A 20353-nucleotide genomic window follows, 5' to 3' on the forward strand; every position below is an offset into this window, starting at 1 on the left:
TCATTTTCTACAATACAAAAATAATTTTTCCTCTGAATTAAAGTATCCTATTTTAAGCTAGGAAAAAAGAACCCCTATTAAGATATATTTCACCTGCTGAAAATGCTTCATCTCACAATTCCCCAGCAAAAGGAAAAACTAAATAATTCTTTTATCTGACAAGATGGCCTTATGCTATTGACACTATTACTTCAAAAACTGAAGCTCTCATTTTATTTCTTCAGTAACCTTCCAGCTTCCTATTGTCTCATCTACTAAACACCAGGTACCATTACAATTCAAATTCCTATTTTGTGATTTTATTAGTACAATGGGCTTCCCAGGTGGTGTAGAGGTAAACAAGCTACCTGCCAATATAAGAGATTCAAAGGACATGGGTTTGATCCCTGGGTCAGGAAGATGCCCTGGAATAGGAAATTGCAACCCACTCCAGTTTCCATGCCTGGAAAGTCCCATAGACAGAGAAGCCTGGCAGGCTACAGTCCGTGGGGTTGCAAAGAGTCAGACATAACTAAGCACGCACACATGCAAGTACAATGAACAGGAATAAAGAAAAAATAAAAGCAGAAAAAGGGAGGAGAAACAAGAATAGAGCACATCAATGCTGAAAAAGTGAAACACAAGAGACCAAAAGGCAAGGTAAGAAAAAAGGCACCAAAAACAGGCAGAGCTGGAGGGAGAGAGAGAGACAGGCTGAGACTTGGAACGCTGGAAGGACAAAGCCCTCTGTCCACTTGACGTGTTAGCTTGTTTGTCCTAATTAAATGTTGGCTTTTCTCTGTTATCACCTGCTCTCGACTGCCCTTTAGAAAATTGCTTGGCAAAGGCAGATATGACACTAAGTGGCAATGACCAAAGGCTAATAGGAACCTTTTGGAAAGGATCACATATTCCTCAGCCCCAAGTGGGTCAATACTAGATGTTTTCTGCTTGTACATGGGATCTACAGGGTTCTGAAATATAAACAAAATTCAAAGTCACAGCTGCGTGCCTTTCAAAGATACTACACTTTACTTAATATTATAGATTTGCTGTTGGACAAACAGAAACTTGGAACACAAATGATGAGAAAGCTAAAATATATATAATTAATTGGTCAGGGTTGAAATAAGTTAACAGGGGCATGGCATTTTGGCCAGATGGCATTTTGCAATTTTGGAAATATTTGAACTTCTCACAAATGTTACAGGATGTGAGAACTGAAAATATTTCCATCTGCCTAAATTAAAGGAACTATTGCTCTTCTTCATGCTAATGAAGATTCCATGCTGTTCTCCAAGTTATTAAAACTATTCGGCTGCTTGAGAAGAAAAATTGTCTATTCTTCCCGTGAAAGGGTAATTTTAAAGACACTTGGGTAAATGGCTGAGTGACAAAGCAAAGCAAAATTTAGTATCGTTGAAGGAACAACTAGAAATTTTCTCTTATCTACTCTGCTTACAACAGAGGAATATATCTGTGACACATAGTACAGAACTTGAATGATAAAATGGAATAAGAATCACGGTGTATAAAAAGTATGCCTTTTTATTGACATGTACACAGTGCAACGGAGGCAGCATAGGACTAGCACTCAGCTCTTCTGACTGTTACTCCAATAATCTTGACGCTGTGTACCAGTACCCATAAATTCTGACATGTTTACTGAAAGGAAGCAAAAGAGAGAATATTAACTCAACTGTTTTTTCTAGTGGTACTACTATATTCCAAACCTATACCACTAATATTAAATGTTAAAGTCTTAGATATAATTAACTGATTAGAAATAATATTTTAAAAAATGAGAATTTTGCTCCCTTATATACCTCCACATCCCCAAAAAGTTTGCTCAAAATATAATTTTATAACAACTTTGCTAAATCACATACTGAACTTTTCAAGCGGAGTTAGTGGTAAACAACCTGTGTGCCAATGCAGGAGATGCAGGAGACACTGGTCCAATCCCTGCATCGAGAGGATGCCCTGGAGGAGGGCATGACAACTCACTCCAGTATTCTTGCCTGGAGAATCCCATGGCCAGCGGAGCCTGGCACGCTATGGTCCGTACGGTCCTAAAGAGTTGAACACAACTGAAGCAACTTAGCACTCACGCATACACATATTATAAATTTTAAGTGCTGAAGCACATAGTATACTATGACTATGATTATACTGTTTCCTATACAGTTTTGGACTCCCTTCAGATAATTACTGTCTCTTTTTTTTTTTCAATTACTTTATTTTCAATGTACCTAGAACATTTCATTCTCAAATTCTATACAGAACAATAAATCTGCTAACATCTCTTGCCTAATATAGTATCCATTCCATTCTCTGTATCATTGTGGGTTGATGTTTTCTTTTTATTCCTTATTGATATTTTAGTGACATTTCAAGGAGAGAAGATAAATGCATGTGATCAATCAACCATATTTAACAAGGAACTAGAGATTGATTTTTAATGCCTGCATGCAATACTGAGATATTAACAGATGTTAGCAAATGCCAAGAGCCATGAAAGATAGAGTATCATTACAATAAGTAGGTGTGGAAGAATTTACTGATTACAAAAGGGTTTACATTACTGAGAAAAATAAGAGATTTTTTAAAAAAAGCCAGAATTTTCATCTTCATTTTTTCAAGAGAATAGTCTAGATTTTAGTTTAATATAAAATCTCATTATCTCCAAATTTTAGATTAACATTTCTCAAATTTTACTGTGCTTATGACTCATCCCGGGAGCTTGTTAAACTATAGATTACATTGAAATCTTCTTTTTTACAAGCCCCCAGATGATACCAATGGTTTTGGCCTAAGAACTATACCCTGAGTAGCAAGCTTTTAGAAAGTATCATTTAATCTTGTCACAAAAAGGGTAGAAACTGGAGGAGATCTACTCAAACATGGAAATATATTCTTAGCACATTTCTTAAGTTTTCCAATTCATGGTTCTGAACACAAGTTCTTTACTAGAGAAAGCACAATTGCCATCCATAGGAAGAGGAACAGACATTGCAGGTCACTACTCACAATCCATATTCAACTTGACTCACACCTGACCAGTTTTTTTGCACCAATTCAGTTATCAACAAATAGATTACATGAAGTCCTGGTAAGTGGTATGGCATGTATGTTTCAATGGTTCTATTCTGACACCAACCCCAACTGGCACTTTGCAATACATTTCAATTCTGATGCTAATCATGTAAAATTAGCACAGACCCCACAAGTTAAGGACTTCAGGGCTCCACCAGACTGCTGTCATTTCAGAAGCCAGCCAGAAATGGGCTCCCAGGTCACCTGCATATCTGACCAAATAGACACAAATATGAGAGCTTCTAATGACCACCCTCAGGTTGGTCACTCTCTAGAGTGATTAAAAGAACTTAGAAAAGTGCTATACTTAATATAATTGTATAATAAAGATAATACAAACCAGACCATCCAAATAAAAAGAAACATGGGTTAAGGTCCTAAAAGGTCCCAAACACAGAGCTGCTCTGCTCTTTCCCCATGAAATCAGGCCATGTACCTTTCCAGCACATCAGTGCGTTCACCCAACAGGAAGCTCCACTGACCACAGTGTCCAGGGTTTCCACCGGGTCATGTGATTTAATTCAGTCTTTAGGGAAGCCAGACTAATATCACATGGCACAAAGCCTTAATTTAATATTCTCATCATGTGATTGGTCTTATCCGCTGACCAGCCCCTAACCTGATGCTATCAAGGGGTCCATCATCAGTCACTTTATCAACATAAACTTAGACATGGTACAAAGGGCTCATGAATAACAAAGACCTTCCTATTTATCCATAATCCAGGACAAAAAACAGTTAAGTCACTATACAACAGCTTCCATGTACTCTATTTGATAAATTTCAGTGCATTCTCTTTTATCTTAAGATATAAATACATTCTTATTAGAAGTGAGTTAAGAGAAAAAGCAAGGTGATAAAGACAAAAGAATTTTAAAAACAGAATTCTAGTCTGGCTTTTAACTAACCTGGCAAAATGTACTTGACAAACCACCATGTCTTATTAAGTCTTAGTTTCCTCAAGATATTAGAAAGAGATTGAATTGAATAATCTCCCTAGCACTTTCCGACTTTAATATTCTATAATCCCATGAGTTTACAAAATCTACTTTATTCATTATGAAGTGATTTTGCTAGCTGCCAACAATATCACCTCTTAGGTTGGTCAAAATGAGAGCTACCAGAAACATCTTTGTGGTGATTATAGTGAAATGATATTCCAACAGTCATGTTAAATGATGGGGGGGAAAGGCTAGAGTATTGGCCTGCCCTGAGGGACGTATTTTGTTAAACCCTATTCCATAAATTATCTTCTTCCTTAATTTAAAAAGCTAAAAATTAACTCTGTCAATGAACTATGCAGATTTAGGAATGCATTTTTAATTTTCTATTAATAGGATTTTGTATGCGTGTCTGCTCAGTCATGTCCAACCCTTGGTGACCTCATGGACTGTTGACCGTCAGACTCCACTTTCCATGGAAATTTTTCAAGTCAAGAGTCCTGGAGTAGGTTGCCATTTTCTATTCCAGAGGATCTTCCTGACCCAGAGATCAAACAAATGTCTCCTGTGTTGGCAAATGGATTCTTTACCAATTCATCACCTGGGAAGCTTCAAGGACTTTACTGCAAACATCGTGGATTTGAAGTTAAATCCAAATTCCATACCCACCTGTGTCAAAGATGGCAAAATAATATGAGAATATTTAATTCACTGTAAATTAAGAACATAAAATTATATAGAGTCCTGTAAACTTAATTATCAGTTTTTCTTCATCTGTCATTCTCTTTCCAACTCTAATAATTACTATTTGAATAGCAAATATCTTAATATTTGAAGTGAGAAACTCATGTATTATCTCTAATATCACAAGTATGACAAAGCTGTCTGTGAAATTCCAATAAATGGAATGATTTTCTACATATATTGAAGAAATCAGAAAATGTGCAACAAGCAGGGTTCATTTTGATATTTTTCCTTCCTGAACAATACAAGTAGATCACTACAATGAATGTCTATTGCAAATTTACAGGGGTTCAGTTGGAAAATAATTCATGTTAAACAAAGGTTCTCAACATCATTAACAGAGACTGAGAAAGTGGGCCAGCATGCATGAGAGCATAAATCATAGAGGTCATGCGTGTTAATGAGAAAAAGAGCATTTATTAGCTTGCAATTTAAAATATAAAGCCCTTCTCCCTCAATGATTTAAAATGGAACAATATTCTATACCTGAGGACGGCAGAAGGCGGTGCCCTCAATTAGATGAACAACTCTCCTGGCCCCCAAACTTTTATTGTTGTCATTGAAATTTATCATTCTGATTTTATTTTTAGATTGTGACATTTTTGTTGCTGTGGACAGAGAGTAGAACATAACCCATCCTATATTAGTGCCTACACTGGCAAGTTGTATATTTTAAGTTTTAATTAGAATTTGCTAAGTTCTAATTTGGAGAAGGCAGTGGCAACCCACTCCAGTAGTTTTGCCTGGAAAATCCCATGGACGGAGGAGCCTGCTAGGCTGCAGTCCATGGGGTCGCTAGAGTCGGACACGACTGAGCGACTTCACTTTCACTTTTCACTTTCCTGCATTGGAGAAGGAAATGGCAACCCACTCCAGTGTTCTTGCCTGGAGAATGCCAGGGACGGGGAAGCCTGGTGGGCTGCTGTCTATGGGGTCGCACAGAGTCGGACACAACTGAAGTGACTTAGCAGCAGCAGCAAGTTCTAATTATTAAGTAGCTGAAACATCGTATTTCCTAACTTTTATGTGAGCTCCGATCAATGTTTCTGTTTGAATGTTTATTTTGACATCAAAGAAGATGGTAAAAAGTTTGCAAATATAATTTTATAAAATCAGAATGTCATTAAAAAGATGTCCATTATAAACTGCTCTTTTATTATACAAATGAGAAAAAAAGCAAAAGCACTGACTTTAAAAAAAAAGTGACATTATATAATTAGGGTACTATATAATAACTTCTTAAATTATAGAGAAACAACTTACTTTTCTGATACATCCCTCATGTATCCCCACAACCTCTTCCCAGGCTAAATAAGTAGAGTAGATTACCATGACTAAAGACCATACAGCATTGACTCTTAGGTCAAAAACTTCAGGAATACATCCATGATATCATGGGTTACCTTTAAAATACTGAGAAGCCATTCCCTGTAAAAGGCCAAAATTGTTGAATTACGTTTTTTAAAAGGAAAATAGAAATGCTTTATCCTGTCTACATTTAAAAATCTTACCTTGGGTCATTTTACAAGTATTTATTTCTTTAAAATGTATTTCTTTATTTGTGTATTTCCTGTTCCATGATTTCAAATGAAAGCATTGTTTACAGATACTTCTGAGATCAAGAGAAGGAATAAGACCTTTAATGAAAATGACTCTCAGGACTGAAGGACAAAAAAGTAAACTGAAACCACACCCAAGGACTTTCCCAGGGCCTTTATGAGACTCAGGATATCTATCTTGCCATTCTCTGTGGGAAAAGACACTATTTTTAAATGATAACAGTAGCAATCACGTCGTACCTTAGAGAGCAACCAGCCAGTGTATATTCAAAACTACTCTTATGAACAAACTAGTGATGTAACAAAACCTTTAAAATAGCTTTATTTTATTCATTCTTTATTCTGACTTGCTTTGTAAAATTTTTTTAGAAATTATTATTTAATTTTCAGTGTCACAACCTGTACACTGCAACCTTGTCAAATGAGGAGACTTAGTTGTTGGACTAACAAAACCTCCATATTGTAAGAATTTTACTTGCAAAGCAAACCCACCATAGTTTGATTAAGTCCATGACTTTTACTATATAAAAACAGACCCAAAACTAGGAGCACAAATAACATTTCTCTATGCATCCCCACTATCTGCCTTAAGAGACAATGTGCCAGAGTCTCCCTGAATAATTATTTGTTTCTTTCCACACAATATTTCAAAGTCAATACACAATGCAGTCACATTTAAATTTCAAGTTAGCAAATATTTATTTAGTGTCCATTTCCCAGACACAATAATAACTATAGTCTGACATCCGTATCCACAGGTTCTCCATCTGCATATTCAACCAAGTGCAGAACATATACTATGTTTTAGATCCATGGTTGCATCCCATGGATCAGGAAGCCAACTAAGGGACTTGGATGTCCACAAATTTTATATCCATGTAGTAGGGAGGAACAGGAACCACCACCACTACCCTCCCGCCCCACACCCTATACCAAGGGATGACTGTGCTGCGCTGGAAGCATTGAGCAAGACAAATGACAATTTTGCCCTCTTGGATCTTACAGGTGAAAAACCACACAAAATGGAAGCTGGATATATTTAGACAGTTTGCTAAGAGAAAAATCACACCTTCCACAGAGAAGTAGATCATAATACTGACTGGTAAACTAGCTTAACTACAACTTGTCTACTCCTAGAATCACTTTCCTTTGTGCTACCATGGTTTTTACTCCTCTTCCCCTTCCTTACTATCCAAAATACTTACTGCTGCTTATTTGAGGGTTACTTAGGTAAATAAATGCACAGAGGGTGGAAGTTGTGGAGGACCAACTGTGTGTAAATAACTGTAGACAAGAAACAATGGGGTGAGAGGGGTGTTTCCCAAAGGCAACGGAGTCCTTTCAAGTGGGCTTTTGACTATTCATGCACTAATACTGAACAGCAACATGAGCAAAACACAGCCTTCATGGGACTTAGAATCTTGCAAAGGCAAAAAAAATTAACCAAACCATCACTACCTATATAAACACAAACTGCAATCAGTACCCTGAAGGCTAAATATGAGATCCTGCTTCAGAGGGGTCTGATCTGGACTATGGAGGCCATGAGGATTCCCCCGGGAAAATGCAGTTTACCTTGGAATATTACAGCTGAATGGGTAGAATATTCCTAAATGAAGAGAACCTTCATTTACACAGCCTGTGTAAAGAGTTTAGAGAAAGCCAGGCAGGGTCAACAACTGAAATAAAGTATGAGGCACAGTGTGGTTGGAGGGAAGGGAACTAACGAAAGTGCTGAAAAACACAGGTAAGGAAATAAATTCAGGCAAGCGTATCAAGCAAGATGGGAAACGCAGAGTTACAGATTTAAGTCTTACTCAGAAAGAAGTTGTTTTGCTAAAATATGCACATGATGTCTGAAGGGAATACTAGCAGTGCCTCTGAAAAAAGGAACCAAGAGGCTCTAGAGGACCGAGGCAGGAAGGAGATTAACTTTTCACTGGACAGCCTGCTGTGCCTTTTGAAATTTATCTTTGTACTTTTATTACCTATTTAAAAGAAAACAATGGTAAATATTTTGAAATCACTGGCTCTGTTAGGAAGAAATGATTAGTGGGAGGGTGAAAGCTAAGAGAACAAAGAGAAGCCTACCATAGTGGCATATGCAGGGTTAGGTGCCAGCAAAAGAATGAGATCACAATGAGAAACAGTCAACAATTCTTTCTAACAGATCGCATCATGAAGGCCAAGAAGGAAATCTGTCAAAAATGAATCTTAGGTCTCTGACTTGTACCTGTATGGATGGCAGTATCATTTACTCCAAGGAAGCAGTAAAAGAGATTTGAACTGAAAGTCAGCTTTTCACATGTTTACATCTGAGATGCTTTTAATGAATCCAAACAGAAATGTCAAGTGTAGATACTGGGAGCTCAAAGAAAAAGCTGGGCTAAAGTCACACCTTTAAACTACTAATACATTAACAATTATTAAGCCATGGGAATAAATGACACCACCTAGAGCAATCCACCATTGCATGTTCTTTTAACACATAGCATTAAATTGAGAATATCTATTTCTTTTTTTAAATAATTAAATTTTAATAATATAAACTCCTCTTGGAAAAGTTTTATCAAAAGTAAAATGAAGAAAAAAACAGATCTAGGTCTCTTGGGCAACACAAAATGAAACAGTGTATTGAGTCAGCATGGAACTGACTTTTTGGATGGCTGAATCTAATTATAAACAAGTCACAGATGGCAAATATCGACTTAAGTGTTCACATGGAAGGAATCACCCAGGATGGATATATGAATCAGTGGGACCACTCAAACTAGGACTTGCCAAATAAGGAGATATCAGAGGACTGGTGTGTCTCCTAGATGAGTCATTAGGTGAACTCTTCCACTCACTCTCAGGGTGTCAACTGAGCATCAGGCAAATGCCAAGTCTAGTAATCACAGACATTAAAACAATATTAAGGGACTGTAAGGATTACGAGCCACTTCTTATGAGAAAGCATAAATCTATGAAGCAAAATCTGGGGAAGCAGGAGAAACAATGTGTAAAATTCACAGGCAATTAAAAATAAATTAATAAATAAAAACTTAATTCCAAAGGATGGCTTTGGAAAATGTACTATTAGAGCAAATGCCAATGGACAGCTGCTCTCCGGACATGCTGGCTCTAAAGTCATTCCAAGTCAAGTCAGAGTAGTTATTGAAAAGCATGGGAGCCAGAATAGTTGAGTTACTAGGAGATATTAAAGGAATACCAGTCAAAAATATTTTTTTATAAAAAATAAAAAAAGCAGAGGAATAGAAAAATAAAACGAAGAGAGGTTACAATGTGATATACCCATGTTAGGTAGGTAGAATAGGGAAAAGGAGTCCAAAATGGCAGTGGCTAAAAGACAAGGAAGGTCCGAGGACCAGAGTGAAGACTTCAGGCAGAACAAACAGAACAAACAGCACTCCTGGCTAAGCCCAATTTGCATAGGGCAGGCCCAGGTGGAGGAAAAAACATGTAAAAGGAGGAGCCAAAGCGCTTTCTCTCGGACTCTCTCTCCCGCGTGCATATGCGTGTTCTCTCTCTCTCTCTCTCTTTCTCCCTCCCCACGCACTCCTCCACTCTCTTCTCTTCGAGTCTTGGATTCTCCTGCTATCTTATAAATAAAATAGAGCTGTAACACTGATTTGCCTAAGAGCTGTAGCACAGTTTGTCCAAGACCCAAGAGCTGTGACGCTCCGAGGGCTTTAATGTCCATCGCTCCAAATCTTTGTTGTGACGAGACAAAGAACCGAGGAACATACACTTGAGTGACATCTATGGTGCCGTGACTCGGATTTAACCTGGCTGAAACAACCTCTGCGTGGAAGAGGCCAAGCACAGCAGGAACAGGAGCGCTTCACGTGACACCCACAAATGAGTTTAATGGCTAAAAATATCTTTCAGGTAACTAGAAATTTTTAAATTTTTAACTGAATACATAAAAGCCTTTTAATTCAAAATGAGTGGATCTGTACCATTCTGGTTACTATAACAAACCATTTTGAGAGAACTGGAAGCATCATGTCAATGTGCATGGGAAAAATCAGAAAATGTGTTGGTAATATTTATCTGTCCCAATGAAAAGAGCTCAATCCTATAGGTAGCTACTGTGCATGCTTCCCTTAGGCACAGTTTCTGTCTCCTCTCTTTTCTCTCTTGTTGTGAGTTCTAGAGACACCTCAGTCTCGATCTTGCCTTACTCTCAGGGACTGAAGTCACATTGGAGGTCTTACCCATTCCTGGGCCCATTGTTTCCACTTTAGCAGATGCTGGGAAGCGTTTATGGACCAGTAAATTAAGGACGTCTGAATACCTTCTCTTCCATAAAAGCAATCGAAACACAATTGCTAAAACACACTCTTTCAGAAATCTACAAATTAACCAAAGGTTTGAAATAATCTGAGAAGCACCTACTGAACAAAAACGGATGAATCTTGCTAAGAAGAGTGAATTTAGTGGCATTTTAAACTGCCAGTTGGTAAGCAATCTGGTAGTTTCTGAAAAGGTTAAACACAGTTACACTACGACCCAGCAATTTCACTCCTAGGTATATACCCAGAGAGATGAAAACATAATGTCTACACGAAAACCTGACACCAATGTTCACAGCAGCATGTTCATAATAGGCAAAAGGAGAAGTGACCCAAATCTCTACCAACTAACAGATGAATAAATAAAATATATAGTATATCTATACAATAGAATTTCATTTGGCAATAAAAAGAATGAAGTTCTGACACACTTCAATATTAGGGACCTTGAAAAAGCATGCTGAGTAAAAGAAGCCAGTCATAGTTGGTCAAATATTATAAGATACCATTTATATGAGGTGACTAGAACAGGCAAATCCATAGGAAAAACAAAAAACAAAAGTAGATTAGTCTGTGCTAGGGCTGTGGGAGAAAGGAAAAAGGAATGAATGCTAAAGAGTATGGGTTTCTCCTTGGGGTGATGAAAATGTTTTGAAATTACAGAGCAGTGATAACTGCCAAAGTTTGTGAATATACTAAATCCCACTGAATTACACATTTCAAAATGCTGAAATTTATAGTATAGGAATTGTATCTCAATAAAGTTATTTTTAAAAACATTTCAGTAGATGATAACTTTCTCCCGGGGCTAAAATACCACTTAAAGAAGACATTTTAGCATGAAAATGTGAAGATAATTCTGTATTTTTAGCTTAGCAGAAGTCACCTGACAGATTTATTGGCTTCTAACTTTATTCATTCTAGAAATTACATCTGCGAAAATAACCTCACAATTGGAAACGGCGGATATTGTTGGGGGGGGTTGGGGGAGTGAGAGAGTGTGTAGAGTGGTATTATTACTAAATGCTTATGTTGGTTTATTTATTATCAAATGCTTACACTTAGTCATCAAACACATACAGTTGGTTTAACTGTTTCATGTGGAATAACAATGAATTCTCAAAGCAACTCTAGCCAGCTGGACGATTATTAACTCTATAGGAAAACTAAAACAAAGTTAATTAGGCCAAGGTCACAGATGTAGTCAGTGATGGGGCTGAAATCTGAATCTAGACTGACTGGTTCCAGAGCCTGTGCTTTTAACCTCAAGCCATGCAGCTTCTGTAATAAGAACTTCTGAGCAGTATGTTAAAAGCAATACAATAGGTAGTTATATTGTAAATTTGTATCTGTATCACAAATACAAAACACAGGGAGAATGAAAGGAAAAGAACCAAAAACAATTTCCTCATGCTTTATAAATAGGTTCTTATAGCTTGGGGTATAATTTCCAGTTAGAACATCACACGTAATTCAACTTTCACAGAAGGGAAGATGATGTTCTCTGAAACTGTTAATGACTTAGAGAGTGGCTCTAGTAATAAAAACACTGATGATGCAGATACATGCGAAAACTCAAACTTTCTTCATGACAGGTAACAGCAGAAAACAAGAAATATATTTAAAATAATAAATTATTATTTATGAAATTTTAAATAACTATTGTAACAAAACTCATAAATTGTCAAATAGACATGTGAGTTGTCTACAATTGTTTCTAAGAAAAAACAGATCACTTTATGCTCAAGGTTACTTTTCTCTAAGAGACTAGAAGCTGTAAACAACTAATTACTCTTCTATCTAAACCATCCAAACAACTCCTAGCTATTCTAATACTCCACGAAAGAACACACTGTCAGCTAACCAGTAAATCTGGGTCATGTCAGAAGGCCAAGCCTTAGCAGTATTTTAATTCACTTTTTATTTTACTTTCAGAACTACTTTGCTTTTGTAATCCTATCACTCCTGCCCTTGTCAAGTGATAACTTTCAAGAAAATTTAAAATCTCATCCAGGACATGGAAAAGACAAGACAATGAACTCTTTTCAGGGTTAAATGTTAGTCAATACTTAAAACTGACTAATTTAGTATTAAATTAAATACTAGTTAAATATGGACTACATTAGTTAAGTGTTGACTAATATAGACACTTGGAGAAGGAAACGGCAACCCACTCCAATACTCTTGCCTGGAGAATTCCAAGGACAGAGGGGCCTGGTGGGCTACAGTCTATAGGATCACAAAGACTCAGACATAACTGTGTGACTAACTTTCTTTCAATATAGACACTAATATTCAAGTCTGACAAAGGCACTGATATAAACCATGAGATGCATGCTCTCTGTTTCGCATTTTTTAATAAGGCCTCTCATCACATCTTCAAGTAATTCCTTAATTTCTCAAGCATGTTCAGAACACATGATGTGTTCTCATCCCTGAGTGGTCAGTCCACCGGCCCTTGTTCTGACAGGCTGACAAACCTTCCCTCTGTAGCTGTACCCTTTCAGCACAGGCAAATGAATTTCCTGGCATTAAAAATACATTACCTGCTATTACCTTTAAGATCATGTAACAAACCATTCATCTTGACAGTGCCATCTTGGACCATACTTCCGACTGAGTCCTTAGGACTAGATCTGACAGACTTTTGCTTTATCTTGCTCTGCCACGGGGTGTCTTGGCATGTTTCAAACAGGAAACAGACAAGTCAAAAGAAGCAAGGTTTGCATAATTTCCTGTGCTTTGTTTTACTATCAAATACTCAAAATATTATTCATAATTTTGCACTCGAAGTAACAAGAATACCTATATAAATATTTATGAAAGTGTGTCTATAGACATGTGTATGTATATATTCATTTTACGGCAGACAGCATACTATCTATTTCAATCACTCTACTAATCTTTCTGGAGCTCAGTTTTCTCCTTGGGTCTCCTAGCAGATGACGTGAGATTACCTGTTCTTCTGCTCAGCATCTGTAAGACCAACTGTGCCATTTCATTAGTCACAATCCATTCCTGATGCCTGAAGAGATTATAACCACTGATGGCTTTCATGTCTTAGGAAAAGCTATTTCCCACCAGAAAGCTGCTCTGTCTGCCTATGTTAGGGTCAGGATGTTACAGAGGAAACAGTCCCAGGGAGTCTTGAGCAATCTGGCCAGCTTTGCTGCTGTATAACAGGGAATGATTATAAGCACTTGAATACAGAACTTGAATTTTATTGATTTGCAGAATGCCTAGGTCATGTGTCAGAGAACCTCAGCATGGAAAAGCCTCAATCAGCATTTATTAGACTTAAATAATAATTGCAAGAGGGAAGGTCTTAGTTTTACTGACACTTACATGGGATAATGCAGGTAATTTTTCATACATTTCTCTAGATCTTTAAAATTTCTGCTGCTGCTGCTGCTAAGTCACTTCAGTCGTGTCCGACTCTGTGCAACCCCATAGATGGCAGCCCACCAGGCTCCCCCATCCCTGGGATTCTCCAGGCAAGAACAGTCTAGAAAGACCTAATAACTAGCTTGTATAAATATAGGCCACAGAGAACTAGGTTCAATAACCACACAGGGATTTAATCAGCAAAATCCAACATGTGAGAAACTTTACCTAGGACAACTGACTTGGTTTCTTCAATACGTTAATTGTAAAGAGAGAGAGAGAGAGAAAAACTGACCAACCCATGGATTTTAAAATCTATGTAAAGAACATAAACAAAATTCAAAATGTGGATTTTTTTTCTTTTTAGGATTCTGATTTGAACAAACTAAATGAAAAAATAAATAAATAAAACCTAAACAAATATCTATGAGGCAATCATGGAAACTTGAACACAATTTTTGACATTAAGGAATTACGACCAACATTTTAGAAGTGACAATGGTATGATGGCTATGTTTTGGTGACCTTATATTTTATAGATACAGATGGAAATATTTACAAATAAAATAATTTCATGTCTGGGATTTGTTTTCAAATAATCTAGGAAGAGAGGAAGCAAGTGGAGTGATTGAAAGGTTAGGTATTAAGTACTGAGTACTTAATGTTACCATCCCAGTGTATTTACATTTACACCACTTGGCCTCTTAATTTTTCCTCAATTGAGCAAAGCATGGTGCTTGTCCCACCCATTGCATGCTACACTCATTCTATTGCTGCAGGCATCACACATTAGTGTGGTTTGTTTCCCACGCTGGCAACTTTTTCTGCAGAAAATATTTTGGGAAAGTGAAAGTGAAAATTGCTACACAGAGTCATTTCTTCATCATCCTTGCTAATGAAGAGAATTACCACTTCCTTAGTTTCAGCTCTGCCCCATAAAACTTTCTAGGAGAACATAGCAAATGCTAGCAGGATGTTCTGCGTTCTTTATTCACACCTCAACTCCTCCCTACTAACAGACCATGATTTCATCTTCTCTGGGGTTTAATTACAAAAATTATCTATCCCTATTTACTTTCTTCTAGTCCCACCTGTTCAATTTCTCTTTGTAAATTATTATGCATCACTCCTGGATTGTGAGCTAACAAGTTTGGAACTGGATTGCTCTTCTTAGTATCCCACGCTTAGCATGGTATCAAGTAAATAGTGGATAATGACAACAATTTTTAAAAATAATTTGAATGGTTGGATACCAAGCTCCAAAGAAATATTCTGTGTGTAACTTAAATGCGGAAACCTGCAGTTTTATTGTAAAGAATTCTGAAGGTCTTTACATAAACCAAAAGAGAATATATAATATTACAATAAGAGAAAAGAATCATCTCTCTTCAAAAAGAGCATTTTATGTGTTTGGGAGTACTGCCTTATGACAGACAACTAGATTTTCAATCTTTTTTTTTAAATATCTTGTCAAAGCAATGTAGCTATGTCTAAAAGTCATGATGAATCTGGGAATTTTAGAGCAGATTAATTTGCAAGTACTCAGACTTCTCTGTCATTAAAATGTCAATGCAAGGCATTATATCTACTAAAGGTAAATCATTTGTGTTACGAAGTGTGACATCCTCTAACAATAAACACTATGCTACCATGTAGAATTAGTGCTGCAGCCTTATTTCCAGCATAATAAATAGTCATTCTGATGAGTACTCTGAACCTTGTAACCTTTTGAACTGCTAAAGGATGTCTTGATTTGCAATATGAGCTAAACTGCACCTAGTCTCTCTTACTAAGGATGGCAATCAACCAATTTATGTATAAACTCATTCATGACTAAGAAAATGTGGACTCTAGAGTCATGCTATTTCTCTTTACCTACACTCTTCTTAAAACATAGTAAGAATACCCAAAATTGCAAAGAAACCTGCTCAAACTTTTAAGAAATATCTATCAAATCCAGGGAAAAAATGTATTCACCTTTTAATAAGAACTATATATTTTCTTTATGGTACTTGCACAGTAAGCATACAAATCTCCAAAAGTTACCAAGTCTAGGACACTATGAAAATCAATTTTTCATTGAATGACTGCTCATATCCATTCAGCATGAATTATTGCCTTATTAAGTACCAGAGACTTTTCTCCCTAACTGTACACCCCATTGTACCAAATCTAGTTAGATGAAGCAGAAACAAATTCATAATTCCTAACACTCATTCAAATTCTTTGGACTAGAAACTGCACTGGAGATAGTCTCATTTCATCACATTTTTCTCTCAGTCAGATTCATACTAACAAGGCTCTCATGTATCATTGCTTTTTGCTTTTTATGAAAAAGAAAAGAATCCCCACTAATTTCACAGTACAATGATTCATTCATTACTTAATCTTGTTTCTTGGTCTATTAAAATTAAAGATGCGTATGCCCTGTTGTGCCACAGTATTATATTCAACAGTTGGCTAAATAATATGAAAAATGAAATTAAAACTATTCTACAATATCTTTAACGGATATTTTTAAAACCTTGCTGCTTTATCTTTCCTGATTTATCCTGGACTGAATAGCTGACTGCTTTTTTCTCACTGAGATTTTTAAAGTTCTGTTAGAAAGATAAATCACAGTTGAAAGCTTGGCATTAGCATTATTATCCATTGTTTAGGATTTGTCCAGTGAGACTTATACGTAGCATATTAGCAAACAGAATTTTTTTTTTTAAGTACAGTAAGGAAAAAAACACCAAGAAAGTCCACATTTCAACATGAAGAAAAAAAGTCTCTTTCTTATCACTCAGGTTATTAAATCAGACTTTCAAATTAATTTCACAAAGAAGAAAAATGGTGGCGGTGGACCAACAGAGGTAACAGCATCTACAGAAAGGGATTTCAGCTGGAATACAGAGCCTCACACTCTGAATGCCAATTGTTGTGAACTAGGGATAACCAACACCGCGCTTAGTAGCTGCGTTAGTTCACCGTTCGCTCAGGAGACTGTCCAGACGCAAATATCACTATAAATCAGTCATCATTAAAATTCTGTTGGTGCAAGAGATATATTTAGAGATGTATGGGCAATAGTTCTACCTTCTTCTCCAGAGTCAGGGTGAATACGGTCTGAATCTGTTTCAAGAAATAGAAGACTCCAAAATTTGTGATAACTAACTTTGTCTCATGTAAATAGAAATACACAATATGTACTTTTTGTGTCTAGGAATTAATTACATTCACTATTCACAGACCTTGGTATCTTTCATTAGTTTGAAAAAATGTACAGCCAGTACCTCTTCAAATATGTCTTTTGTCACATTTTTTCTTTCCTCTCTTTTTGGAACTCAACTACATAATTACTAAATCTTTTCAGCATGTCATTTATATCTTATTTGGTTTGTATTTTCCAAAGTTGTTTCCCTTTGTGCTCAAGGTAGATATTTCTTACTTATATTTTTTAGTTAGAATTTGCATTTGATTTTTTTTTTTAGAGTCCAACTTTCTGATGACATAGTCAATATTTTCATCTATTTTCTTATCATGTTAATGATAGCTACTTTAAAGTATGTATTTGACTTTTGTAATGTCACGATCATCTTTTGCTATTGCTTTATCCTTATTTGGCCATAGTCCCTGGGCATTAATTGCAATTTTTCAAAGAATGCTAGACAGTAAACATAAAAACTATACAGTATAGTATCTCCCTAAAAATAAGATATGATATTTTTGCTGGCAAGTAAATAAAAGACTGAACATTACCTTGGATTCCTTTGAAGTTAGTATATTTCTGACTTACTTTGATTCCTAAGGAAAAGCCTTTTCAGAGGATCCAATAAAAAGTTTGAGATACAATTAATCAGGACTTTTCCTAGCTGGTCCTGAAATCTAACTTTCAGGTCCTATGAAGCTACATGAATTCTGCTTGGTGTCTGGGAGTCTCACTCTCCATACATGCACTAAGAAGTGAGTAATACTTCAAAAAGATACTGTAAACTAAACACTAGGTTGCTTTCCCCTGTCTTTGCTTCTTTCTCTAGGACCAGAAGGTTCTGGCTTTCTCAGAACCCTCTACTTCAATGTTTGATCCCTAATACCAGTAACTTTGTTCCCATGAGCCACTGTTTTCTATTCCTCCAGGCTGCTCTCTGAGACTTTCCAAATGTTCTGGAGGGGCGGAAAAGAAAATTGCTGAGAAGGCCGTGTTCACACATCTACCCTGATCTTTTCTCCACAACATTGGATATCTTGGTTTTACTGCAATGCCTTCAAACAAGCTCTTCTTGTTATTTATCCTGTTATTTTTTGGTTCCTTTAGGCAGGAAGGAGAGATTAGTATCAACTCATCATCACAGGTGATAATGAAGTTCCTTCACAATTTTTTTTTAATGAGAAGAATATCTAAACTAGAAGGACTCTTAAAATTTTAAGTCTATATGAGCACTAATTGCAGTATATTTAGAGAAAAAGTCAGATGATTCGATGCTATTAGCCCTGTATAACTACTATTTGCTGTGTAATTATAGGCAAGAGACACCACCTTTGGAGTTGAATTCACTTACATGCAAGTAAGGAATCATCATATTTCTTTATATATTTCATAGAATTAAGTGAGTGAATGACTTGCCTGGGTCCTGCCCCTTGATGATTTTTCACTAATAATTAACCTTAGAAACAAACTTATTTCACATCAATAAAGTTTAACTATATGTCTCACTATTTTCTTTTGTATAATCTACAAAGAGAAAAAAAAAAGACATGGTAAGAGTTCTCTGTGGTGTAGTGATAATACATTTATCTGGAAAACAACTGCATATAGGTTGGCTATTCACTTTCAATTCTTGTTATTGTTGTTGTTGCTTTTATATAAAACAAGTCTGGGGCCCAAGGGTTCCGTCTTCTTTATCTTTGTGTCCTCCCAGGACACGATATAGAGTAGGGAAATAATGCATGACTCCTCAAGAGAATATGGCATAAATGTGTTCTATGAAAAGTAAGGAGGAAACAGAGACCTACAGCTCAAGATTCTAACCTTTAAGAAATTCACAGCAATATGAACTGGAATCTTACTTTCACCACCAAAGGCTAAGGCCACCCAGTTACCTGGTGACTGAAACTGAAATGTAGAGGCAGCACAACCTATTACAGCTTTTGGTTTTAGAAATAATACTTATGGTGACTGACTCTGATTACAGAAGTAACTCAAAATCCACCTGCACAAAATTTCAAGAACACTAGTAAGTCAAAACAAGAAAAATATTACGCATACTCCTATTGCTTCAGGATAACATATCCAATATCAAGGCTGAATAATTAAGATATATTTGGTGCAATTTTTTCTCATATAAAATTGATACTAATCAAGATACATTTATGGTTATCATTTTATTTCACTTAGCATTTAGTTGTACCATTTAAAAAACTATCAGACAATCTTTAAAAGGACACTAGTAAATAGTCACATAGTAATCCATTACATCTGCCTGCTAATGCAGGAGATGGATCCCTGGGTGTGGAAGATCCTCTGGAGAAGGAAATGGCAACCCACTCCGGTATTCTTACCTGGAAAATCCCATGGACAGAGGAGTCTGACAGGCTACAGTCCATGGGGTTGCAAGAGTAGGACATGACTTAGCGAAGAAATCATCACCACCAATCCATTAGATTAGAAGTCCCATATATTTTTTAATTCAATCACATTTTTCCTGGAAGTTACATTGTTTCCAACTGATTACCACTTAGAAATAAGTGAAATATAAATTCTATTGTATACTAAATCTTTGTACAATATTTATTTCCATAAAATAAATTTCTAGAAGTTAATATTAGTCTTAATGATATTGCTATCCTCCTGTCTAGAAAAATTGTATCAGTTTAGTCTGGAGAATGTTTCAGACTAAAAATAAAAGCAGATTTGCAATGAAACATTATGGTTTTAAGTTTAAATGACAAAATTATGACAAATACTTTGCACATACAAGATGTTCTATTCACAAACAATGTTTTCTTGCTCTTGAAAGGGTTTGATCTCTTGGGTCCCAGATACATTATGGGATAAAGTATCAAATCATTGTCCTATACTAATTCAGCCCAATAGCACTAAAACACACACACACACACACACACATACAAGTAGTTTAATATTTCATAATAATTTATAAAACAGATCACAGAAGCATGGAAACCACTTATTTTTCATCATGAGTAGTGAAACACGTGTTTTCTCCCCCTCACACATCACTAAGTAGTATGCATATAAGACTTTTATCCTCTGGCAGATTTACCCTTCAATACACAAAATAGATTTGCAGTATATTTTAAAGTCCATAGAACTTTGAATGTCAAAACTCCTTACGGATAAGAACCACAA

General features: G+C 36.2%; 1 protein-coding gene and 1 long non-coding RNA gene across 17 annotated transcripts in view; one reads left to right on the plus strand and one right to left on the minus strand.

Annotated features, from left to right (window-relative positions):
- The window catches only part of IMMP2L (inner mitochondrial membrane peptidase subunit 2), a 958924-nt gene that overhangs the window by 526480 nt on the left and 412091 nt on the right, over nt 1–20353 (minus strand). The window contains exon 5 of one of the 16 annotated variants that reach the window (XM_086396601.1): nt 1510–1644. The exons of the other annotated variants lie outside the window; for them this stretch is intronic. Coding sequence (XP_086252727.1) covers nt 1590–1644 — 55 coding nt within the window. The 3' untranslated portion in view covers nt 1510–1589. Of the gene's footprint in view, nt 1–1509; nt 1645–20353 lie in introns of those variants that run through there. 16 annotated transcript variants of the gene reach the window in all.
- On the plus strand, nt 10073–18623 carry LOC147374250 (uncharacterized). The gene is made up of 2 exons (XR_015162546.1): nt 10073–10210; nt 18124–18623. It is a non-coding gene; the product is annotated as an uncharacterized LOC147374250 (long non-coding RNA).

Source organism: Bos grunniens, chromosome 4, assembly GCF_055505025.1.
Source record: "Bos grunniens cultivar Pamir isolate PY7600 chromosome 4, Bosgru_T2T1.0, whole genome shotgun sequence".
NCBI classification, from domain to species: domain Eukaryota; kingdom Metazoa; phylum Chordata; class Mammalia; order Artiodactyla; family Bovidae; genus Bos; species Bos grunniens.